Here is a 27,484-nt window from a genome sequence, read left to right as displayed (position 1 = left end):
AACACACAATACTGGAAACTGCACTGATTGAGCAAGCACACAAAAATAGTCAATTAAAAATAACAAGCTATTACTTTACTGGAACTCTGTCACAAGTCACAAGCTTTGAATAGACAGTGACTATCTCATCTGCTGGTACATTGATGTGTAACTAGGTAAAGTAGATGCTGTGCCCTAATCTATAGAAATTGCACTTACGCAGGGGCGTAGCAACCGGGAGGAACATGTCCCCCGCACTTTTTTTGACCTAGCACCAATATTTCCGCCATTGTTCTCTGATTTGTTACTTAGATTTGAGTGAACTAACATTTAGCCAATCACAGCGCAAATCTCTTGGGTGTCCTCAAATTGCCACTTTGGTGCTGTAAAATGCCCATTGTTCTTCTATTTAGAATTTATTATACTGTATGAACATCACCATACTGTCCCCCCCCACTTTTAAATTGGCTGCTACACCCCCTTACGTCATAATTTGGTCAGTTACCTGGATGCACGGTCATATTGGTGATACTTGGATGTAAACAGCATTAAATGCAAGGTTAATGTACTACTGAATACATTTTTCTGCTAACTTATACTGTCTAAACCATAAAAAACGATGCTAAATCATAGAAGGACTTGGTAAGCTGGAGGGGTGCAATATTTTGACAAACTAAAGTTAATAGGTGGTAAAGATACATACAAGCAGTATTAATTAAGATGCTAGCTTAATATTTCACCTACCTGACAAACATGAATGTTGTCAAGACTCTTGCTCTGGCCTTTTGTTCCTAAAACAGATTTTTTTTTTTTGCACTCTTCTCCTTGAATTGTTATAACTTTTGGCAGTCTATAGTACTCCAAATGTTTTTCCAGGTCCGACCGATTAGTACAGGCCAAAACATGACAATAATTGACATTTTCAGCAGCAGTAATAAGCAGAATATTCAATTTTGTTCAGTTCAGTGGCATTTTTTACATTCAGTGCCTCCAACATGGCCGATTGATGACACGTCTTGAAAACCCTCTATAGAAATGACTGGATTTATTATAAAAATCGAAACTCAAATCAGGCGGTGAAGCCACCAATGTTTGAGCAGCCATATAGCAATTCCCCAGTGTTGCCAAGTCCATGGTTTTCCCAAGGGAGTGGGTTGAATCGACCCCAATTAGCTCCTGAAATGCTAACCCTGACAAAAAAAAACGTGAATTTTACCCGCCAAAACACACGTTTTACTGGGGAATGCGATTGGGCTAGTTTTGAGTAGCAATATTGGCTGGGTTTTGTTATACAAACCTAGCAACCCTGCTATTCCGTACCGACAGAGGGCGTCACTGACTGAAAGCCAAAACCTTGACCCAAAATCAACTTATTTGTACCATACCAGTAGCACGTGATTAGCTTTTAGGATATATGCAATGTATGTAAATTAATTGTTACTTCAGATATTATGTGTAATGTTTATGGGCTTTTGAGAAGGATAACGATATATTTAAATATATTCATTTTATCAATACCCTGAATTAATTATTAATCCCTGGTAAATTATGAGCTGTTTGAAACGTAAAGAAAAATAACTCTTTGTTTCCGTTTGACCAGGGTTTAAAATAGCTCAGGGTTATCGATTTCAAGTGTGACTGTGAATAGATAGATCAGTGGTGTTGCTTCTGAAATATAAACTGGATTTAACAAAACTCTCTGATTCGCGGACTAGTGATTCTTTTGAACCGATGCTTTTTTTGTTGATTCGGTCAAAACGTTTCTAAATCAGTTATCTAAATTGAGCAAAACGGTGATATGTGAAAACTGAGAGTAATTTGCTAACATTGTTAATAATATGAAACACAAAATTACACAGGGGTTTCTAAGAACACATCTGAGCGACTCACAAGAGGCAGTAAAATGGATCTATGAACAGCTTCGAAAAGACTCGTCCGAAGGAACCGATTGGCTAAAATGAATCGAACTGTCCTGTGCTACTTCGCCATCAGTCCGCGTATGTGAACAAGCTCCGTCAGTTCATTTTGCCAGCGCTGCAGGGTGCAATGTCTGTGAGAAACAGCTGTTTCCGTCGATAAGAACTCTAGTTATGGAGTTTGAAACTAAAATATACCCACAGATTGGTGGATATGGACGATACAACAGGATCATAACGCTTTTCAGCTGGTTTCCAAACTTTGCGGTATCGTTGAATCTTTTCAGCGATGTTTTCTTTACACTGATTCCCGAGTCTTACCACTGCAAACCTGACCTGGCGTTACTACCACCGTCTTCTCTCCTCGGAAACCTCTCCAGGCAAGCGTACCTCAATCTCACCATCCCGTGGCAGAAGGGATCTGGGTTCAGTCACTGTGAACTTTACAAGTACCCGGTGAATATAAGCAACTACACGGAGAATGTACCGAGAGACGTGGTGTCGTGCACAAGAGGATGGGAGTACGGCAAACCAGCGGGACTCCAGAACAATTTAGTGACCGAGGTTAGTATGCTTACAGAGCAGTGCAAGCACTTCCCTCAAGTGTGACACGACTTGTCTGAAATTGTTTTGTAGTTGTCTGAAATTGTTTTGTAGATGTTCATGCTTCAGTGTTAATTTTCTTCGTTATTATACGCTGTTTGTGTGTTTTATGGATTTACTGGTGTGCTTGTAGTTTGTGATAGAGCTGATAAAAAGTGAGCTAAACCTGACAAAATTACCCCAAAACACATTTTAATAATTATAATAAATGAATAATAATTATAATTCCTAATATATACTGACAGCTGATAACTATTAGTCAGGTTGTTCTATTTAAATTCGCGTTGACCATGCCTGACAATCATTGTTTAGTAATAAATTATGTAAAACCTGCTGCTATCACGTGAGTACAGATAATAGGCTACCATATGTGTGGTACATGTCCATAAGAACAGCTTTTTGTCTTTTAGTGTTTGTTGGTGTTGACTAACCATGTGGTTAAGGATATTTTGATTAAGAATACATTACTCTGAGGTCATGATGAGATCATAGAAGTACATATAATATTTATACAAGACTAAAAAAAAAAATCTGAGACCCCTATCCAGTCACTAGGGAACAGCTGTGGAAAAAGTCCTGGTTGGGTTCCTGTTCAACAGGAGGTACATAGCGGGAGCTTTTCATGTTGCCTTGACTAGAAATATGTTTCCTTTCCCATGATGGAAACAAGATTTCCGAGTCATGAAATCTGTATGGATTTGTTTTTAAGAAGATCCATCTGAAAGCTGAACTAGGCAGAGAAGGATTGTAAAACTAGAGAAGCATGGCTTCACATTAGCTGTAATGTAATAATAGAAACTGATTATATAACAGGAAAGAAAACAGCATTTACACATCATCAGCCTTTCTCAAATACAAGAGCATTTAAATATTTAATTGATTTTCATTTTCAAATGCATCAGCATAGTGAGTGATACATGATTGTATGAACTTAGAAATTTGAAACATATTTTTAGTCTGTTTACTAGATTACCCTACTGTAATATCCAATTCAAACATCTTTTAATTGTTAAAGCTGGTTTAGCATGTTTTTTTAGTTTTTTAGTGCTGGTTGTTTATATTCATCATTACCTGGTCCACACTAGTCTAGATAGTTGATCAGCTGACTTTAACCTGGTAGAGCATCTTGGGCTGGCAAACAACCTTGAATGAGAAACAAACCTGCTACCATTTTTCCAAGAACATCTTTACGATTCTACCCTGCTGGGATAAAAAAAAAAAAAACGAGTTTGCACTATTTTTGTTTTGTTTTGTTTTCCCCAGAATTATTTTTATAAGACCGTATGACTGAAAGTGTCTCTCTTTCCTCGACATGTTGACAGTGGGATTTAGTGTGTGGCGACTACTGGAAGATTCCACTCCAACATATTTGTTTTATGACAGGCTGGACCCTGGGCTATATACTCCTTGGCACTCTGTGTGACTGGTGAGTTTTCCTAAATTATTATTACTCTTATTACACTTGAGTTCAAAAGTTTACATACACCTTGCAGACTCTGCAAAATGTTCATTTTACCAAAAAAAATAGGAATTCTACATAAGATAAGATATTTCACATAAAATACATTTAGCCTACATGTAATCCACAAGAGAAAACAATAGTTGAATGAATGTTGCCTGAATGATCCACAGCTGTGGGTTTTTTTTTATTATTATTTTTTTTGTTTTTTGTTTTTTTTGTTTGTTTAGTGATAGTTGTTAATGAGTCCCTTGTTTGTCCTGAACAGTTAAACTGCCTGCTGTTCTTCAGAAAACATTTTCTGGTCCCACAAATTCTTTGGTTTTTCAGCATTTTTGTGTATTTGAACTCTTTCCAACAACGACTGTATGATTTCGAGATCCATCTTTTCACACTGAGGACAACTGAGGGACTCATATGCAACTATTACAGAAGTTTCAAACACTCACTGATGCTCCAGGAGGAAACACAATGCATTAAGAGCCAGGGGGGTAAACTTTTGAACAGAAAGATGTGAACATTTTTCTTATTTTGCCTGAATATCTATTTTTTTTTATTTAGTACTTTCCTTCTGAAGCTACAGATACTTACATGTTTCCCATAGGACTTAAACTAAATTTACTCTAATATTGAAAGCTCTAAATGCACAGTTTTTCCTTCTGGAGCATCAGTGAGCGTTTAAACCTTCTGTAATAGTTGCATACGAGTCCCTCAGTTGTCCTCAGTGTGAAAAGATCAAAATCATACAGTCATTGTTGAAAAGGGTTCAAATCAGGGGAGTTGCTAGACCTAAATTACTCGTTAATTCAGTTATTACATGTAGTTTAATGTCTTTATTTTGGGATTATCAACATAAATTATAACTCAAATTTGAGATTTTACTGGGGCACTGCATATTTTTACTGGGGCACGTGCCCCAGTAAAAAGGGTCTAGCAATGCCCCTGGATCAAATACACACAAATGCTGAAAAACCAAAGAATATGTGGGACCTATAGGTTGTGGGATTTCTGAAGAACAGCAGGCAGTTGAACTGTTCAGGACAAACACGGGACTCATGAACAACTATCACTAAACAACAAAACACAGCTGTGGATCATTCAGGTAACAACACAGTATTAAGAATCAAGTAAATTTTGAATGGGGTCATATTTATAAATTCAACTACTAATTTCTCATGTGGACTATATGTAAACATATTTTATGTGAAATATCTTATTCGGGTCAGTACTAAATAAACAATAACATGCATTTTGTATGATCCCTCTTATTTTGGTAAAATAATTAACATTTTGCAGTTTCTGCAAGGTGTATATTAAAGGGGTCATGACATGAGCAATCAAACTTGCCTTGACCTTTTGGCATCTAAGAGGTCTTTGAACCATTACAACATCCTGCAAGTTTCAAACCTTAAAATCTCCTCCTCATTATAAAAAAAAGCATTTATTTAATCAAGCTGTTTGGATTCAAGGTTTAGGGTGATGCCACCTGGGCTCTTTTGTTTGCATAAACACCGCCTCCAGAGCAAGATGTCGACGAATAGTCATCTTGTCACCATAATCACCTTAACGGCTTGACACTTGAATACGCTGGATGCGAGTGGCGTGTGTTCACTTTCTGACACGGTCCACGCGCTTAAGTCTGTCGTCAATAGGAAAATAGAGTGAAAGAACATTTGCTTTGACGCGTTTGGTTTAAACAGCTCATTTGCGTCTTTGTACTGATATCAGAAAGATCCCAGCATAAGGAACAAGTGGATAGTTTATTTTTAATGGCATCCCGGAATCATGTCAGAGGATTGATTGGAGCATGTTGTTTTGTAAACGAGGAACAGTGTCATGGAGAGTTTACAAAGAAACAGTTGTTGAAAGATGAAGCGGTACTAGATCTGACTGCAACTGCCTCACAAACTGTAAGGAAATGGTTTCATATTGCTTTGTCTTTTATTTTGATTATGTTGTAAAAACACTTGATACTGTTTCCTATGCATTGACGTTAGCCAATCATAACAGTGGCAGATTACTGACTGAAGTCTTAAAGGACCCGCCACCTAAAACATGTCATTTTGGAGAGGGGGTCAGAATGAGGGTTGAAAATGGGGGGGTTTGGTGCAAAAAACTTTATTAACATAAGTAAACCTGAAGAAACATTTTAAAATAATAAAAAAAAAAAATCAATGTCATGACCCCTTTTTATTGCAAAATATTAAACAGAGGGACTTTTGCAAATGAATGATGCTAGATCTTTCAGAAGGTTTTTGCATATTTGATTATTAGCGAATGATCAAAGTCAATTCTTTTCAAGTTCACAGGTGTTCCAGCAGAATAACTGCAACTTTCCACTATAGTTTGACAAAGAGAATTTCTCCAAATTGTTGTCTTGATAAGCAAAAACAAATGCATAACACTTATATGAAATTAAGTGTGATGTTCTGTTTGTGTGTTGTCTCAGGTTGGGCCGTCGATGTGCTCTGCTGCTGTCAGTGGTTCTCTCTGGTCTGCTGGGAATCATGTCTTGCCTTTCTAACAGTCCTTCTACGTTCCCATTTCTCCGACTTTGCCAAGGCTCAACATTAGCCGGAGTGTTTTTGTCATCTTATATTGCACGCAAGTATTCTCCATCATTTGACCTGTTTTTAAGTATGCAACTGATAAGATTGTGATAAAACCCAAAAAGAAGTGGTTTTGTAAGGTACATGTTTTGACAGGAACACTTGAGGTCAATATGGAATAGATATGGCAAGGCAAAAAGGTTTGGTTTTAAAGGAACATTCCAAAGTTTCATAAGTATCTACAAACCTGGAAGCCATACAAGTTTTTGAACCACATGAAGTCCCCAACACAGAAAAATAGAAAATGTCCATCTGAGTTTGCATATTTAAAAAAAAAATGTTACTGTATTATTTACAAATACACACTATCACCTAAAGTTTGGATAGATTTGGCTGAATTTTTGTTTCTTAATTTTGAAATATCAGTAGCCAAATATATGCCATACATGCTAATTTAATTTTTAAACTCAGAGTGAAGGAAAAGCAGTTAACAAGTGTTCAGCATACTCTTTCACTTGGATTGTAAAAGTAGTTTGGGATTAGTAAGATTTTTAATGTTTTTTTAAGAAATCTTTTCAACTCGTCAAGGCTGCATATATGTGATTAAAAAAAAAAACTGTAATATTGTGAAATTTAAAATAGTGGTTCTCTGTTTTAATATACTTTAAAATAGAATTTATTCCTGTGATCAAAGCTGAATTTTCAGCATTATTACTCCTTCAGTGTCACACAACCAGGATTAAAAAGAGCAGCATTTATTTAAAATAGAAATCTCAATATACTGTAGTGTTCAAAGTTTGGGGTCAGTCATTTTTTTTAGTTTTTCTTTGAAAGAAGTTCATACTTTTATTCAGCAAGGGTGTGTTAAATTGATAAAAGGGAATAGAAAAGTCTTATATTGAATAAATGCTGCTCTTTTTAACTTATTATTCATCAAAGAATTCTGAAAAAAAAGTATCACAGGTTTTAAAGAATATTAAGTAGCACAACTGTTTCCAACATTGATAATAAATCAGTATATTATAATGATTTCTGAAGGACTGTGGAGTAATGAAGACTGGAGTAATGACTGATGAAAATTTAGCTTTGCATCACAGGAATTTTAAGGATTTTAATGTATATTAAAATAGAGAACTTTTATTTTAAATTGCAAAAATATTTCATTATTTTGATCAAATAAATGGAATTTTGATGAGCATAAGAGACTTTAAAAAACATTCAAAATCTCACTGATCCCAAACTTTTGAATAGCAGTGTATATAGTAGACATTTGACTGGAGTGTGTATGTCCCTCTTTTATACGATACAATCATGTTCCTGAAATTTTTTTTTAGTCTTGCTCACTAGAGATTTTTTTGTTAAGGAGTGTCTGTTATTGCTTGATGTTGGTTTCGAATAGTAATAGGAGGCTTTCTGGAATGTTCCATGGGGTTTCTCCATTTGCAGAGGGGGGTGAAGCGATTGACAGGGAACAGCAGTGCACAGCATTCCGTTTATATCTCACGAACAGGCTGTTCAAAACCTCAGAACTGTCTGTGTTACTTCACTTTCTGTCTAATCAGTTGAGGAAAGTCCACAGGGTGTTTTATCTACGTTTTTTCTTTGTTTTTGTCTTATTAGTGATTGCACAAGTGAGAGAGTAGATATGAAGTATTCTGAAAAATGGACAAGATCTCCTCTCTGTTCTTTCCATTGTGAACCGCGGTCTTGTCCCGCACTTCCTGTGATTGTTAAATGAGGGTTTATGTGCGTGTTGACGGTTAGCCAGAGTGCTCTTTCCAACACGCAAGCCCCTTTAGTGTGCTCCCGGGGAAAAAGTTATGGGTGGTACTGGGTGTAATTAGGAACTGGAGGAAGCTGGATGTAAACACAATCTAAGTATTTACCATTTTCTGCTTATGTACACTACCGGTAAAATGTCAAGACAGCCTACTCATTCTTTATTACTTTATTGTTCACATTTTAGAATAACAGTGTTATAAGAGTTTCCATGTACACTCTTAAAAATAAAGGTTCTTCACAGCGATGCCATAGAAAAAACATTTATGGTTCCACAAAGAACAATTGTGTCAAAGGTTCTTTAAAGGTCCCATATTGTACACATTTCTGGAGGTTTATTTTAGTTGTTGATGTCCTTAAGAATATATATTTGCGGTATAAGTGCCAAAATCCATCTCAATATATTTTTACAGCTCCTTTTTTAGGAGCTCTGTCAAAAACAGGTCGATTTTGGCCCATCTAATTAATATTCATGAGCCTCTCTTCTGATTGGCCTGTTGTTTTCTGAGTGACGCACAGCCAGGCCAATCACAGGTAACTACGGTCATGTATGCTTTAGCCGAACCCAGAGCCATAGAGAGAGCCTAGCCTGCTGATACTCAACAGGATATTTCAGAATGATCATTAATGTTTTTTCTTTTTCAAACACCGAATGCAGTAAGCTACATAACTGTTGCTTTAGTAAAGCCCCTTTCACAATGCTCGCTGATTCTGGAAAATTACGGGAACGAGCGCTGTGTGAACAAAAGGCAGTGTTGTAGTGATGATGCACGTTATCATGCGACTCTTCACGACGAAAAAATACGTGCAAAGTGGAATGAAGCGGCGATCAGGCAGAGCCAGCTCCTCACTATCAGCGCTGAAGCACAGTTTGTTCAGGTTAGTTTCAGTTTAGTGAAACGTACGCGTCGCATTACATCTCACATCCAAACGTCACATGTCTTTATGGGTTGTGTGTAAAGCACGCACAGATTCCGGAAAACAACTGTGAATGAACCAAATCAAACAATTCCGGAACAAATCATGGGACACATTATCCGTGTATTTACCGGAATGGCTGTGTGAAAGAGGCTGAAGTTGACTGCCACTGGTCTCTTATATTCACGTTGTTCTGAAGCCTGTGCAATGGTGTAGTTTCGACATCTATCGACTGAACAGGGTTTTCTAGATTAGTTTTCGTGTTGTTGTTGCTTAGCAATGTTATGGACACGATATTGTCTGGGTTTGACAAAAGGAGGGTGGTACGGTGGTTGGTGCTTGGGGTGGTGACTGAAGGCGGTGACTGAGTAGATCAGACGTCACATCGTTACGGAAGTCACAGTGGCTCGTGAAAATGAACAGCTACTTTAAGCAGGCTGTGTGCAGTTCACTGTGGGTTGACTGTTTTGAAACTCATATGGTAGTTACATAGCCCCTACACCTCAGTTATCATGAAAAAAGCCAGGAAATTTTTATTTTGACAATATGGGACCTTTAAGGAACCATCGCTATCTTTCATTTTTATAATCTGAACCTTTTTGTGAAACAGATGTTAAAGGTTCCTTATGGAACCATTTAGACAAAAAAGGTTGTTCTATAGCATCGTGAAGCACCTTTATTTTTAAGTGTGTGTACTGGCCACTTGTTGATGCTTTTCCTTCCCTTTATCAAGTTTTAATAACCTTTAGAAATTATTCTAATAAACTGATTTGCTTAAGGCGAGACACTGCAGGTGAACAAATCTCTCTGTAAAAACCTTCAGGATATAGACAGGAATAAAAATGTAAAGTTTGGTGTGTGTAAGTGCTACTGAAGTGGAGATTTGTGGTTCAATGTAGGAGAAAAAAAACTCATTTTGAGAAAACAGCCTTTAAAAATATGTATTGTAATTGAAATCTATTGACACAAATAGATAAAGTGCGATAAAATAAACCATTAAATCTGCCTTTCGGATGTTTTCTTTCCACTAGTCTTAAAAAAACACTTTATGAAAAACCAAAAAGTCCAAAATCTCAAACTTGACAGGTGCATGAAAAAACTGTGTTTTTGCTTGCAGTGTCTCCCCTTAAGACACATTTCATATTATTATTATCAATGTTGAAAACCAGTTTTGCTGTTTAATATTTTTGTGAAAGTTGTGATACACTAACAAGAATGCTAATTATTCATTAAGGATGGATGCATTCAATTGACCAAAAGTGACAGGAAAGACATAATGTTACAATACTGTTTAATAACTTTCTATTCATCAAGAATCCAAGAATGTCAATAATTGAGCATCAATAATAAATGATAATACTTGAGCACCATATCAGCATATTAGAATGATTTCTAAAGGTGACACTGAAGTCTGAAGTAATGGCTGCTGGAAATTCAGCTTTGCCAAGAATAAATTACATTTTAAAATGGTTATTTAAAATTGTAATAATATTTCACAATATGGCTGTTTTTACTGTATTCTTGTTTAAATAACAAATAACAATAATTGTTTAAATAAATGCAGCCTTGGTGAGCGAAAGGGACTTCTTTCAACAACATAAAGTAGTGTACAGTATATGCCTTATTGATATTTGTCAACAGTTATTTTGAAAGATTTAAGATCACAAGAAAGATATATTCAGTCAAATGTGGAAGTGTGTGCGAGTATGTGTTTGAATATAATGTAAAATATTATATTTTCGAAAATAAACCAAGATGGGCAGTTTTTTGAAAGATTGGAGAGTTTTTTTCCATTGCTCTATTGTGCTGCAAGAGTTTAGGAACAATAATCTAATAGAGGACACGAGGACTTCCTGTTGTGTAGGAGACTGACTTTTTCTAGAGTTAAGGTCACTCTCACTAATAATTCTGTTTAAAGGGATAGTTCACCCAAAATGAAAATTATCCCATGATTTACTCACCATCTAGCCATCCTAGATGTTTCTTCTTTTAAACTAATGCAATTGGAGATATATATATATATAAAAAAAAAAGTCCTGGCTTTTCCCAGCTTTATAATGGCAGTGAATGGGTGTTGAGATTTTAAAGCAATATAAAGTGTATCCATCTATAATAAAATGCACAGCTTAGGTTAATAAAGACTTTCTAAAGTGATTCCATGCATTGGTGTGAGAAAAATATCCATATTTAAAACTTTAAACCATAATCTCAATCTTCCGCAAACTGTCGTAAGCACATTCACGAGAGAGCTCCAGTGAGAAATGGTGCACCCAGAAGCACAGAGGAGAGAGCAAAATGAAACACTGGTCATGAATTAGTACAAAATTATTATTATTATTTTTTTTTTTTAATAAAATGTCAGAGGATTTTGATATAAGCCAAAGTGGTTCTCGCAAGACTAGCATATTCTCACCGGAGCTTACGCTATGCCTGCATCCTACGTCATCCTCTGTAGTCCCACTCTCCTGTACAATTACACAACAGATAGCGGAAACTTGAGATTACGGTTTCTAAAGTTTTAAATATGTGACCCTGGACCACAAAACCAGTCATAAGGTTAAATTTGACAAAACTGAGATTTATACATCATATGAAAGCTCAATAAATAAGCTTTCTATTGATGTATGGTTTGTTAGGATAGGACAATATTTGACTGAGATACATCTATTTGAAATCAGAAATCTGAGGGTGCAAAAAAATCTAAAAGACTGAGAAAATCACCTTTAAAGTTGTCGAAATTAGGTTCTTAACAATGCATATTACAAATCAAAAATTACATTTTGATATGTTTACAGTAGGAATTTTACAAAAAATCTTCATGGAACATGAACTTTACTTAATTTCTTAATGATTTTTGGCATAAAAGAAAAATCTAAAATTTTGACCCATGCAATGTATTTTTGGCTATTGCTACAAATATACCCCAGCGACTTAAGACTGGTTTTGTGGTCCAGGGTCACATATGGATATTTTCCCTACACAAATGCATCACTTCACTTTAGAAGGCTTTTATTAACCCCCCCAGAGCCATGCAGAGTGCTTTTTATGGTGGATGGATGGATGGATGCACTTTATTTTACTTCAAAGTCTCAACACCCATTCACTGCCATTATAAAGTTTGTAGGAACCAGGACTTTTTTAAATATAACTCCGATTGTATTCATATTCTGAAAGAATTAAGTCATATACACCTGGCCTGAGGGTGAGTAAGTCATTAGGTAATTTAATCCCTTTAATTCTTTACTTGACATACCTCTCAAAACTTCTGACCTAACTTTCAAAATTTTGTCTCTTATATTATTCCTCTTTGTTTCTTTCCACATGGCTCAGGACTGGAATGGTGTGACCCATCTCACAGACTTATGGTGTCTATGGTCAGTGGCTTCTTTGCCGTGTTTGCAGAGCTTTTGTTGCCTGGGCTTGCCGTGCTTTCCGGTGATTGGCCTGTACTTCAGGCTGTTGCCACGTTCCCCCTGCTGCTACTACTTTCCTATTGGTGGTGAGTCATATATATGCATCAAGTGTATTCACCGTATGCTCAAATCGACCACAATCCTTTGCAAATGTTGCAATTCGCTACAAAGATATGGCTGAAAATGAGACTGTAATAAGCCTATCATTTTTGATAATTTGTAATGACCGTTTGATCTGCTGGATACTAAATTTAGGTTGAGGTGAAATTAATGAGGGCTTGTGGCAAAAATGCCATAAAAATGAACAAAAATTCTCCATAAATTCAAGACAAAGGGGCTAAAAACAATTAAACAACTTATTACGGCTGTCGTGACTAAAATGAAATGAAAATGAATTAAAGGGTCAATTCACAGAATTACATTTAGTTCACTCACACTGCTTCAGATTGCTTATACGAGCTGTTTTAAGCAGCATTGAGCCTTATAACAAATCAAACACTTTTCTGTTGAACTTAAGAATGCATTAGCCAATCAGAGGCGCTTAGATTAGTCAGCACTGAAAAACAGAGCTGTTAATGAGTGTGCACGCTCGCGAATTCCCTCATCATAAACAACACAGTGCGGATACATTGTAAATAAAAGATTCATTTCGTAGCTTTAGTCATTATAACAGGAGTTTTTGCATAACTTGTGCTAGACTTTCTAACATCATTGACCGACATGTTTGTCTGCGAAGCCAGAATGTGACGTCCAATTCTTGTTTCATATAACAATATGAATAATCATTATTGCAAAATAAAGGGCAATAATCTACAATGAAGATTGTCATTCTATTGCAGCCCTATATTTAGGTACCATTTTAAAGTCTATAAACAGTCTCTCCTATGACAATCAATTATTGCCCCTTAATGGAAAAGTTCATTTGTGACCCTGCCCTCATGACATGTAAGATGTAAGCATGAATAAGCCTTTACAAAACATTTAGTGAATTGGTAATAATGGCTTTCACACAGCCATTGTAGTACCACAACCATAAGATTACCAACATTGAGACAGATGACTCATTAAAGACCAAGCATATCTTATAAAGTGATTGTATGTAACGTGTGTGTCTCTGTCTGTGTGTTTGTGCATGTTGCGAATGTGGCAACAGCTGTGCTTCAGTGTTCCCAGAATCTCCTCGTTGGCTCATGGCTACATCTCAGATTCATCAAGCAAAGAAGTGTCTTCAGTCTTTTTCAGAACGAAATGGCATGTGTGTTAGTGATGAGCTCTTCCCTGCTGAAACACTGCTGTCAGGTAAGAATCTCTGCCTTACAAACATCACCTTCTGATTTGAAAAGTGGTCATTTTTATTATTCTCAAACATATGTCAAAGCAAAATTATAATCTAATGTTGTGAGGGTTTTAAATAGAACTATAATTTAAATACTCTCTTGTGTACTGTATATGCATAGCCTGAGATTCAGTGGGCCTGTCCTGATACCCACACTTGAGTCTTTCATTCTTGACCACCTGTCTACTTGAGTATTTCCTGTACTTGGCTCAAGTGTTCAAGGGGGCGTGAAGACCGCTTTGGCATTTAGCAGACATAAAACAGTCTTGCGCATTTACTTCCAGTCATGTTCACGCTTTTTTTAAGTGGCCAAGACTGCAAGTTTGGGTATGGGGACAGATGCACACTTTTTTTTAAACATTAGTCTGACAGAATGAGTTATGTTCTAATTAAAACATACTATTCATAATAATGACTTTAAAAATAAACCAAAACAAACCTTCATCACCAGACTGTAAATTTGAAGACCCAAGACCTAAGGGCGGCAATTGAGAGATGGTCAGAGATATTTATGGCTTAGCTACTGGTCTAATCGATTGGTAGAGCTGTCATGGTGTGATTATACTTTTCACAGAATCAAATCAAAGGAAGCATCTAGCATGTAAGGGTAGAGTTGGTCCTGTGACAAGACTGCTGTTGTTTCTTGTGAATTTTTTTTCATGCAATAAATTACATTACAGCAAATCAAGACCCATCATGGATAGTGAATAGAGCCATTTAGGGTGAAGGAATTGAGCCCTTCCCTTCCAGAGAATTTTTCCTTGGAATGTGCTGGTCAGGTGTTCTTGGCAAAGAAAAAAAACTACCAACTCTTCACTCTTTAAACCTCTACTTTATACTCTCTCCGTCTTTTTTCTGTAGAGATAGATGAGGCATTCCCTGAAGACATCCAGCCAGAGTATCATCATGTTGTAGAGTTGCGTCACACCAGAGTCATCTGGAAGAACTGCCTTATCTTGGGCTTCACTCTGTAAGTTACACTAAAAAAATGTGGCTGCAGGCCAATCATAAACTTCTATTACACATTTAAGTGTTCTGCAATGCGGAAAACGGGCAAAATCACAGAATAATAAAAATGGAATTTACTGTATAATGCGGAATGTTGAGGAATTTGACATTTTGACAGAATAAATCAAAACTAGGTCAGTACACTTAATGCATGTCTAAATATTAAGGCACAAAAACATTATTTAAATATGAATCCTGCATGTTCTGCGTGTCTCTGTGTGAATAGATGGCGCAGACGCACGTTTTTGTTTACTACACACATACTGAAGCGTGTGACGCTCAGTTTTTTAGTTTCTGCCGCCTCATATGAGTACATAAATACATAAACATAATCTCTAGAACTGCTCTGAGAGCCACTTCATGAGCATTTTACTGTTTCTTGTGAGAAAAACTATCGTTATATCATATACAAACAGAAATTTCTTTACAGCAACCCATATAAATTTTATATGCAACAAAATAAATTTTAACTTTAAGAAACTGAGACAGAAATGTATATCTTAATGTAATAATAGTACAACTACTAAAATTATTATTAAAACATTATTATTTTCTTAAGGAACATTTACCAGAAAAAATTATTTACAAAAAAATGTATTTTGGAAAAAAAAAAATAAAAAAGGTAAATTGTGTATGTTTCATGATTTCAATTCATTAGACATGCTTTTTGATTAATATTTAAATTAGGGCCGGGACTTTAACGCGTTAATTTAGATTAATTAATTACACAAAAATAACGTGTTAAAATTTTTTAACGCATTTTAATCGCACTTAGTTTTGCACCGCGGAACGTTTCTCACTGGATTAGATTCCGCGGACCGATTATACTGGAGCACCAACTAGTGTTCAGACAAACTGCGTCCGTCCTAAATAGTATTGTATGTCCCAAATCGTAGTATGTTTAAAAAAGTATGGTCTACTACTTAACGGCCAATGCACACTCTTAACGGCTAATATTGCCCGCAACACACTGCGCCGTGAACGAGGATTCGATTAGAACTACAAACACGCATAAAAAGTGTTAAAAAACTACAAACATGGAGGATATATGCGACCAACGGACAGGTAGAGAAAGGGGTTTGAGTGATAAATAATCAGTGTGTAACCTGATAAAAAATATTTTTTAAATGTTATCCGCGTTATATTCCATGTGCAGCAACATTTATAATGATAGGTTTGGTCGTTAACGTTTAAATGCATAATTAAGCAAACACAAGAGCAGAGTTCTAGGCATGAAAGACTCATTAAAGAACGTGCCTCTTGCTACACTTAATGGCAATATTGCACTGGTCTGTTGGACTTGGTTGAACAAAAATAAACAATATTTTGTTGCTTAAGCTTATGTATTCAGTCATTATTCAATGGTATACTAAAAATCCATGTAAAAATCTTAATTCTCACTGTTCTCAGGTCAAATATTTATATGCGATTAAAATGCGATTAATTTCGATTAATTAATTACAAAGCCTCTAATTAATTAGATTAAATTTTTTAATCGAGTCCCGGCCCTAATTTAAATTAAAAGAGAGTTAAAACTAAGTCTATAAAAATTTTAACCCAAAAAAAATTTTCCAGAAAAATTAAAACGGATTTCTCAGGGCACTAATTAATGAAGTTATAATTTAATTTCGATTCAAGTAAAATGTTCTCTTTGTCGTCCCTCAGCTTCATTGGCACAGGAATCCAGTACTGCTTCACACGCAACCTGCACATCTACTCACCACACTTCTACTTCAGCTATTTTTTGCGTGTGTTGACTGGAGCTCTGGCCTGTATTTTCCTGTGTGTGTCCGTGGACCGTTTTGGCCGCAGGGGGATGCTGCTGCTGGCTGCCATTGTCACGGGTCTCTCTTCACTGCTGCTGCTGGCCCTCACGCAATGTAAGCTTCTGTTCAAGCTTGACACAATGCTCTTCCAAAAGTGAATGCCTTTGAATCTTATGCAGAATTGCGTTTCAGTCTCTCCTATGATTTTGGTTAGCTTTTGTTTTACTGACTCAATCTCTACCATCTTCTTTCAGACCTGCATGGAGGGTTTGTTCTGGTTCTGTCTGTAGTGGGTCTCCTCTCGTCTCAGGCTTTGGCTATGCTCAGTGTGTTCTTTGGCAGTGAAGTCATGCCAACTGTTGTCCGGTAATTTCCAATCTCCACTCTGTAAAATGGATTCTACATACATCTGTGGCTGTTACACAAAGCTAGTTAAACAAACCCCTTGAGTCTCAGAGTAGGTTTGGAGTTGACGAATCCAATCGAATCCAGCCCAGTTCAGATGGGGTTCACAATACTCGCTATAAACTTTCGGTTAACTCATGGTTAATGCAAGAGAATCAACTGAAGTTACTTATTGAATAATTTACATATGTTCAAAAAGACCTTTTAATGAAATGTTTAGTAGCATATTAACAAGTTTAGCTATTTTTAAAGCTTTAGATTTGTGGTCAAAAGTTTACACCCCCCTTACAGAACCTGCAAAATGTTAGAAAGAAAAAAAATAATAGTAAGGATTATACAAAATGCAATAATAATAGTTGAATTTAAAAAATGACCATGTTCAAAAGTTTACATACATGATTCTTAATACTGAGTTGGTACCTGAATAATCCACAGCTGTGTGTGTGTGCATGGCGTGTGTTTTATTTAATTTATTTTATTTTTTTGTTTAGTGATGGTTGTTCATGAATCCCTTGTTTGTCCTGAACAGTTAAACCGCTTGCTGTTTTTTTAGAAAAATCCTTCAGGTCCTCAAATTCTTTGGTTTTCCAGGATTTTTGTGTATTTGAACCCTTTCCAACAATGACTGTATGATTTTGACATCCATCTTTACACACTGAGGACTACTAAGGGACTCAAATGCGACTATTACAGAAGGTTCAAATGCTCACTGATGCTTCAGAAGGAAAAACCATGTATTAAGAGCCAGGGGTGTACACCTTTGAACAGAATGAAGATTCAGTATTGCCCTTCAGAGGCTACAGAATAAATAAGTAAAAGTACAAGTAAAATGCACCCTTTGTTTTACTAAGAATGCACTTAATGCATTGTTTTTTTTTTAAACATAAATGCTGGAAAACCAAAGAATTTGTGGGACCTGAAGGATTTTTCTGAAGAACTGCAGGCAGTTTCACTGTTCAGGACAAACAAGGGACTCATGAACAACTACTGTATAACTAAACAAAATAAACAAAAAACTAAGTATTAACAATCAAGGGGATGTTAACTTTTGAACAGGGTCATTTTTCTCAATTCAACTATTATTTTCTCTTGTGGACTATTTGTAAACATATTTCATTCATATCTTCAAACATATCTTATTCAGGTCAGTACTAAACAATAACATGCATTTTGTATGATCCCTCTTATTTTGGTAAAATAATTAACATTTCGCAGATTCTGAAAGGAGGATGTAAACTTTTGACAGCTGTATATAGTCTAAAGCTTGTATTTTACACACACACACACACACACACACACACACATATATATATATATATATATATATATATAATTTTTTTTTTTTTTTATATATAAATGAATTAAAATATTAATAATGTGTATAACTAAATTTTGGCTTGATTACTCAGAGTAAGACATGCTCCAGGGCACATTAGGCATTTAGTGCAATTTACCATGATGATAAACACCAAATAAAAACCAATCCAACTTCTTGAACTCGAAAAACCAGAGTTTGCTCAAACTAAACTCAGACTTTCCTGGTTAGCCACTGAAACTGGCAAATACACAGACATAGTGGTGCAGTAAGGCTAATCAAATAAGATCACAGGGGTATGTACAAGGAGTATTTTACAATGGCTTCCAATGCAGCTCAGACGATCATAATCAAGGGCCAGAGATATCCATTTTATAAAACCGATTTTGGTATGCGAACTCCATATTAATATATGTTGTAAATCAGTGGTTCCCAACCACATTCCTGGAGGCCTCCCAACACTGCAGATTTTGCATCTCTCCTTTGTCTGACACACCCAATTCAGGTCTTGGAGGTTCTGCTAATGAGCTGATGATCTCAATCAGTTGTGTTTGATTAAGGAGACATGGGCTGTATCCGAAATCGCCCCCTATACCCTATTCACTATTCCCTACATTAGTCCACTCATACAGTTCACTTGAAGGAGTGAATGAAATCGAGTGAGTGAATTCGGACACTGAGTGCACCGGAAGGACTGCAGCTTTTGCATAGTATTGCTAACTGTTTAACAATCATTTAAAACGGACAGTTCGAGTAGTAAGATTAAAAGATTTATCTTGAACTATGTCAAGGAGTTTACGTATAAAACCTGGTTAAACAATTTAATAATCAATTTACAACGAATTTGTACCTGTGTTGTACGCTGTATTACGCAGTGGAAGAGCGCGTTGTAAAATTAATGGATGGACGATTCAGCTGCGGGCGCCATCGTCTGGCGAGACGCGGGAATTCAGTCAGCGCGCGACTCTCACATTGCATTATGGGTTATCTCTAGCTGTTGAGCGTACATCGGTTGTACACTCGTTTTTGCGGTGCATTGTGGGATTGAATGAGTGCACTCGAGAACGTCCACTATGGTTTCGAACACCACTAAAAATGGCTGTCCCCTCAAATAGTGCCCTATTTGAGGGTATAGGGGGCGATTTTGGATACAGCCCTGGACAACATGCAGTGTTGGGGGCCCTCCTGGAATGTGGTTGGGAACCACTTTTGTAAATAACACTAAATAAATAGGATAAAACAAACACACACAGTTACAGAAAGTAGATTGTTTGAGCAGTTTTTCAATTAAATTTTAAGCTACGAAATAGTAGCTTGAAAAGTAATGAAAAAAATATAAAATTTCCATTGCCAGTCAAAAATGTTTGTAATAAAACAAAATAAAATGTATGTTTTTGAAAATATCTTGCTATTATATTATAATATTATACTAAGGCTGCATTTATTTGATTAAAGATCAAAAATACAGTTAAAACAGTTGTATTGTAAAATGCTGTTACAATTTAAAATAACTTTTTTTAATATATTTATTTATTTATTCATTTATTATTTATATATATTTAAAAATGTAATTTATTTGTTTGGTGGCAAACCTAATTATACAGCAGCATTACTGCAGTCTTAAGTGTCACATGATCCTTCAGAAATCATTCTAATATACTGATTTGGTGGTCAAGAAACATATTTTATTAGTTTCAATGTTTAAAAAAAAAAAACATTTTTGTTGTTTGTTTTTGTGGAAAACATGAGACACTATTACTCAAAAGTTTGGGTACAAAAAAAGAAAAAAAAATTATAGTTGTATTCTGCAAGGACACATTTAAATCAAAAGTGACAGTAAAGACAATTATATTATATTGATATTGTATTATACACTACCAGGTTTTTGAACAGTAAAATTTTTAAAGTTTTATTTAAAGAAGTTTCTTCTGCTCACCAAGCCTGCATTTATTGGATCCAAAGTACAGCAAAAAACGTAACATTTTGAAATATTTTTACTATTTAAAATGACTGTTTCCTATGTAAATATATTTGAAAATGTAATTTATTCCTTTGATTTAAAAGCTGAATTTTTAGCATCATTACTCCAGTCACATGATCCTTCAGAAATCATTCTAATATTCTGATTTGCTGCTCAAAAAACATGTAGTATTATTATTAGGAGATTTTTTTTTTGTTTCTTTGGTGAATAGAAAGTTCAAAAGAACAGCGTTTATCTTAAATAAAAATCAAATGTCTTTATCGTCACTTTTGATCAATTTAAAGCATCCTTTCTAAATAAAGTATTAATTTAATTCCCCCCAAAAAAAATTATACTGACTCCAAGCTTTTGAATGGTATAATGTTACAAAAGCTTTTTATTTCAGAAAAATGCTCATCTTTGGATCTTTCTGTTCATCAAAGAATCCTGAAAAAATGTACTCAACTGTTTTAAATATTGATAATATTATTATAATAATAATAGTAATAATAATAACTTTACTTGAAAGTCAGCATATTAGAATGATTTCTGAAGGATCATGTGACACTGAAGACTGGAGTAATGATGCTGAAAATTTAGCTTTGATCACAGGAATAAATTACATTTTTTAAATATATTCAAATAGAAAGTTATTTTAAATAGTAAAAATATTTCACAGTAATACTGCTTTGCCTGTATTTGGGATCAAATAAATGCAGGCTTGGTGAGCAGAAGAGAGTAGTGTATATTACAAAGTGTAATATTTGTTTTTTGTATTCTAAAGACATTTATATTTGTTACAAAAGGATTCTGTTTTAAATAAAAAAATGTTTAACATTCTGTTTATTAAAGAATCTTGAAAAAATTATCACATTTCCACAAAATTAAGAACCAAAGTTTAAACATAAACATTTCTAATAATTAATAGTTAAGTAATTAAAATCATAACTGAGCACTAAATCAGCATATTAGAATAATTTCTGAAGGGTCATTTGACAGTGAAAAGTATATTGAAGCTTTACCATCACAAAAAGAAATTACATTTTAAAATATATTTTAAAACAGTTCAAAAACACAGAAAACAGTTGTAAAGATTGTAAAAACTAACAATATTTAACAATATTGCTGTTTTACTGTATTTTTAATCAACTAATTCCAGCACAAGAGACTTCTTTCAAAAACATTACAAATTTTTAATTATTCCATCAGTTGACAATTAATACATAGTATACGGATTGTTGTTTGAGTGTTCACTGTGTGTCTCCCTCAGTGGTGGTACGCTGGGTCTGATCATGGCCGCAGGTTGCGTGGGAATGGCTGCGTCCTCTCTAATGGAGCTCCAGAATAACGCCGGCTATTTCCTTCATCACGTGATCTTCGCCTCCTTCGCCGTTCTCTCTGTCCTGTGCATCATGCTGCTGCCAGAGAGCAAACACAAACCACTTCCCGACTCGCTTAAAGACGGAGAGCGTCAACGGCGTCCTCCTCTCTTCCTCTCACGCGTAAACCGGGACAACCCGCCCTTACTGCGCACGCAGCCACACAGCTCCGAGTACAACCGGGATAATTACTCCCGTCTCGTCACTGCCACCAAAAAGATGCTCACCAAAGATACTCTCCCATACAAGATCTCCATTTCACCACAAGCACCTTTGCTGTCCAGTAACGGCACTGCTCCAGACGCCCATGAAGACTCGTCCTAGCATTTCACCAATAGGTTTTTTTTTTACTCGCAGGACCTCATCTCATAGCATGGCTGAATTGGCCACTGCGTCTTTTCCCAGGGAAGACGTCGTCTTGGTGCTTAAACTGTAGAGAATGTTGAGTATTAGGTTCATTAAATGTCAGTTTTTGTGCAATTTGTTTGTTTGTTTTGTATTGTTTGGGAATCCAAACTCTATGCACAGATGTTGCTGGGAGACTCTGTCCATAGTTTATATGCTTAAACATCATGTCTCTCCTTTTTCTTTGAATGAAGTTTCAGATTTAGTACCCACTAATAGTCACCCGAGAGCCATCGCCTGTCCACTTAGCGGGGGCATCTTATGCCTCTCATTAGTGCAGTCCTGTGACTAAAGCACCAGTTATCCACATAAAAACGCTTAACCTCACGGGCTGGTGATTCACTGAGGAGTGCTAAAACATCCACTCAATATCATAGTTTTATTTCCTTAGTGTGGAATGTGTCGCACTCGATGACGTCAGAATCACTAGGGAAAAGTCTACTCTTTAAAATGTTGGAATGTGAATTGTTTCTGTGGAATGGTAGCTCATCTCATTTCCTCCTTGTGTGGAGTTTTGTCGCATCACATTCCTGTCTTTCTGTGGTTTCGTCTAAATGTGAAGTTTTCTTGTGTGAAGCTACAACTGAACCAAACCTGGCAAAGCAAGGGAACTGTTTTTGTCATTGTTTCGCTTTTGTATTTCTAATACATGTTTAAAATGGAAATAAACTGTTTACTGTACCAAGCTGAAGTAGTATTCCTTGAATTTTGGCTCCTGAAGCTAATGTTTGAATGAAAACGTGAGCAAATTTGAACACTGGGTGTGCCTGGGGGTTGGCGTATTTGCATACTTTGTGTTTGCTCTTTAATAATAGAAATGAAACGTCTGACAGTGTGGTTTACCACCACATTTCTTTTCTTAGTGCATTACAGATATTTTTTGAGCTGTATAATGTAATGGTTGTACATTATGGCAGTGGTTTACTCTTTTTGTGTGTGTGTGTGTGTGTGTGTGTGTGTGTGTGTGTGTGTGTGTGTGTGTGTGTGTGTGTGTGTGTGTGTGTGTGTGTGTGTGTGTGTGTGTGTGTGTGTGTGTGTGTGTGTGTGTGTGTGTGTGTGTGTGTGTACCTGGTATTCATCACGTTGTGGGGACCAAATGTCCCCACAAGGATAGGTATACCAGTAGATTTTGACCTTGTGGGGACATTTCTCAGGTCCCCATGAGGAAACAGGCTTATAAATCATGCACACTGAGTTTTTTTGAGGAAGTAAAAGTGTGCACAATCTCCTGTGAGGGCTAGGTTTAGGTGTAGGGTAGGTGTAGGGCGATAGAAAGTACGGTTTGTACAGTATAAAAACCATTACGCCTATGGAATGTCCCCATAAAACATGTAAACCCAACGTGTGTGTGTGTGTGTGTGTGTGTGTGTGTGTAAGCTAAACACCAGTAGATGTCAAATATTAAATACTTAACATTTATATGATTTTACTATTAATTTAATGAAGTTCACAGTTCTCTATCACTTAATGGTTACATTGATATGCCTGTCAAAATAAAATAAAAATATTTAATCTTTTTCTAGTGTTTAGGTGTTTTGTTTTGAATGTTTTAATTTTAAAAGTTTTTTTTTCTTTAATTTTGCTTTTTTATGATTTAATTAAGTAGCCTAAGTATCTTTTCTTTCTTTTGATATTTTATTAAAAAGAGTGTTTATACAGTGAGGAAAAAATAATTATTTAATCCCCCACTGATTTTGTATGTTTGCCCACTGACAAAGAAATTATCAGTCTATAATTTTAATAGTAGGTTTATTTGAACTGTGAGAGACAGAATAACAAAACAAAAAATCCAGAAAAACACATTTCAAAACATGATTTAGCAAAACTCTTGTTGGCAAATCACAGAGGTCATACGTTTTTTGTAGTTGGCCACCAGGTTTGCACACAACTCAGGAGGGATTTTGTCCCACTCCTGTTTGCAGAACCTAACCAAGTCATTAAGGTTTCGAGGCTAACGTTTGCCAACTTGAACCTTCAGCTCCCTCCACAGATTTTTTCATGGGATTAAGGTCTGGAGACCGGCTAGGCCACTCCAGGACCTTAATGTGCTGCTTCTTGAGCCACTCCTTTGTTGCCTTGGCCGTGTGTTTTGGGTCATACCCATCCACGACCCATTTTCAATGCTCTGGCTCTGACGATACATGGCCCCGTCCATCTTCCCTTAGATGTAGTGCAGTTGTCCTGTCCCCTTAGCAGAAAAACACCCCCAAAGCATAATGTTTCCACCTCCATGTTTGACGGTGGGGATGGTGTTCTAGGGGTCATAGGCAGCATTCCTCCTCCTCCAAACACGGCGAGTTAAGCTGATGTCAAAGAGCTTGATTTTGGTCTCATCTGACCACAACACTTTCACCCAGTTCTCCTCTGAATCATTCAGATGTTCATTGGCAAACTTCAGATGGGCCTGTACATGTTTTGAGCAGGGGGACTTTGCGGGTGCTGCAGGATTTCAGTCCTTCATGGCGTAGTGTGTTACCAATTGTTTTCTTGGTGACTATGGTCTAAGCTGCCTTGAGATCATTGACAAGATCCTCCCATGTAGTTCTGGGCTAATTCCTCACCGTTCTCATGAACATTGAAACTCCACGAGGTGAGATCTTGCGTGGAGCCCCAGACCAAGGGAGATCGACAGTTATTTTGTGTTTCGTCTATTTGCGAATAATCCCACCAACTGTTGTCACCTTCTCACCAAGCTTCTTGGTGATGTCTTGTAGCCCATTCCAGTCTTGTGTAGGTCTACAATCTTGTCCCTGACATCCTTGGACAGTTCTTTGGTCTTGGCCATGGTGGAGAGTTTGGAATCTGATTGATTGCTTCTGTGGACAGGTGTCTTTTATACAGGTAACAAACTGAGATTAGGAGCACTCCATTTAAGAGAGTGTTCCTTTTCTCAGCTCATTACCTGTATAAAAGACACATGGGAGCCAGAAATCTTGCTGATTGATAGGGGATCAAATACTTATTTCACTCATTAAAATGCAAATCAATTTAGAACCTTTTTTCTGGATTTGTTTTGTTGTTATTCTGTCTCTCACTGTTCAAATAAACTTACCATTAAAGGTATAGACTGATCATTTCTTTGTGGGCAAATGTACAAAATCAACAGGGGATCAAATAATTTTTCCTCCACTTTGATAAATCAAAAGTATCTAAAAGTAGTCAGAATGGAAGCCAGTTTCTGCCACTGAATAAAAAAAATGAAAAATGCTCATTGTATTTTTTTTCTCTCAATTCTCGCAAATGCGAGTTCAAATTTCGCATTTCTGATTTTATAACACGCAAAAGACATACAGTCGGGTCCATATTTATTTGGACACTAACACATTTTTCATAATTCTGACTCTGTATGCCACTAGAATAGGTTTAAAATGCAACAATCAAGATAAAATTGAAGTGCAGACTTTAAACTTCAATTCAAGGGGTTGAACAAAAACATAACATAATTTACTAAAGAATTACAACCCATTTAACAGACAAAAGCCCTTTTTTTCTAAAACTGGGACTAACCCGAAAACTAGCCAACGGCTGGTGCACAACATACAGGAGGATGACCCAACTGCTAGCCCTCAAAGCGCCACATTTCACAAAGGGGCGGTACCCAGGATGATGCATCCCGAGCAGCCAAACACTTCCCTCTTTTATATTCACAGCATGGGCACCAATTGGCTCATGAAACATACACAAATGACCAATCAAAATGAAATACAACCACTGATTGGTTAACCCATTTGAGTAACACCAGCCAGTCATTCTGGGGCTATACCTCACTCTTCTACATAAGGAAAACATTTCAGGATTTCTCTCCATATAATGGACTTCTATGGTGCCCTCAAGTTTTAACTTCCAAAATGCAGTTTAAATGCAGCTTCAAAGGGCTCTAAATGATCCCAGATGAGGAAGAAGGGTCTTATCTAGCGAAACAATCGGTTATTTTCTAAAAACTTTATACACTTTTTAATCTGAAATGCTTGTCTTGCCAAGCTAGACAAGATGAGCATTTGAGGTTAAAAAGTATATAAATCGTTATTTCTTTTGCTACATAAGACCTTCTTTCCTCGACTGTGATCATTTAGAGCCCTTTAAAGCTGCATTTAAACTGCATTTTGGAAGTTCAAATTCGGGGGCACCATATAGAAGTCAGAAAACTTAATTAGAAAACGTAATTTCCTTACGATTGAAGAAAGAAAGACATGAACATCTCGGATGACAAGGGGGTGAGTACATTATCTGTAATTTTTTGTTCTGAAAGTGAACTACTCCTTTAACTTTTCCTCAAATTTTGTATTAAAACCATATTCATTATATAACTGTAACTTAAATATATTTTGGTCAACAGCTAAAATAATAAAATTGTGTCAGTGTCCAAATATATATAGACCAGATATCAGTCTTTTTTCCCCTCAAAAATTTGACTTTATAACTAGCAATTGTGAGTTTAAATCTCACAGTTCTGAAAAAAGTCTTTATCTCGCAATTCTGACATTATAACTGACATTTTATCACGTAAAAACGTCAGAATTGTGAGATAAAAAGTCACAATAACCTTTTTTATATCACGCAATTCTGAGAAAAAGAAGTCAGAATTATGAGTTTATCTCTTTACAAACTCACAATTGCGAGTTTATTTGAGGAAATTCTAAGGAAAAAGGGTCAGAATCATCAGATAAAAAGTCGCAATAACATTTGTTTTTAAATTCAGTGGTGTCAACGTGCTTCAATAGAATACGCCCGCTAAAATGTGTAAACGATTAGGCCTATTTTAATAGTTTTGTTCATATAATAATACAATCGGTAATTGACTACAATTTGTAGATACCATTGCTGTTTGGATCTATCAGATCATATACAGATGTTTATTTCTGTATTTTTTCTTTTTTTACATTTCTATGTATTATGTTTAACTGTCTTTCGATGACAGCTGTTTCTCACTTTCTCCATAGGATGGCAGCAGTGAGAGGTGCCCATCTCCTCTGGGTAAATAGAAATAAAATGTATGTTTAAGCAAGTTGTCAGATAAGACCTGAAAAAAGTTTATATTTTCAATTAGTCAATCATTAACATAAGAACATGATCAGAGAGTTAGGTACTAGAATGACAATGTCATGGTACATTAGAATCTTCTTTACAGGAACATTGATACAGATAAAGAGGGATAGAAAACTTTACTGAGGAGGTAGAGCGGGTTGAGGTATTGTCATGACGTTGCAATATAAGCATAAACATATAAATAGACATTACAAAACATCATGGTATGTACAATTAAGATTTATTAAGTTTTTGAAAGAAGTCTCATG

At 36.0% G+C, this 27,484-nt stretch overlaps 1 protein-coding gene across 1 annotated transcript; it reads left to right on the top strand.

Annotated features, from left to right (window-relative positions):
- Positions 1 to 2,019: 2,019 nt before the first annotated feature.
- slc22a31 (solute carrier family 22 member 31) lies at positions 2,020 to 22,875 on the top strand. Its single transcript, XM_073836937.1, has 9 exons — positions 2,020 to 2,459; positions 3,821 to 3,924; positions 6,407 to 6,561; positions 12,534 to 12,702; positions 13,770 to 13,915; positions 14,814 to 14,922; positions 16,626 to 16,840; positions 16,981 to 17,092; positions 21,677 to 22,875. Exons 1-9 carry the CDS (start codon positions 2,070 to 2,072, stop codon positions 22,107 to 22,109), a joined length of 1,833 nt encoding a protein of 610 aa, XP_073693038.1. The 5' UTR covers positions 2,020 to 2,069; the 3' UTR covers positions 22,110 to 22,875.
- Positions 22,876 to 27,484: the final 4,609 nt, after the last annotated feature.

Source organism: Garra rufa, chromosome 3 (assembly GCF_049309525.1).
Source record: "Garra rufa chromosome 3, GarRuf1.0, whole genome shotgun sequence".
Lineage (NCBI taxonomy): Eukaryota > Metazoa > Chordata > Actinopteri > Cypriniformes > Cyprinidae > Garra > Garra rufa.
This window is presented reverse-complemented; position numbering and strand designations above follow the sequence as displayed.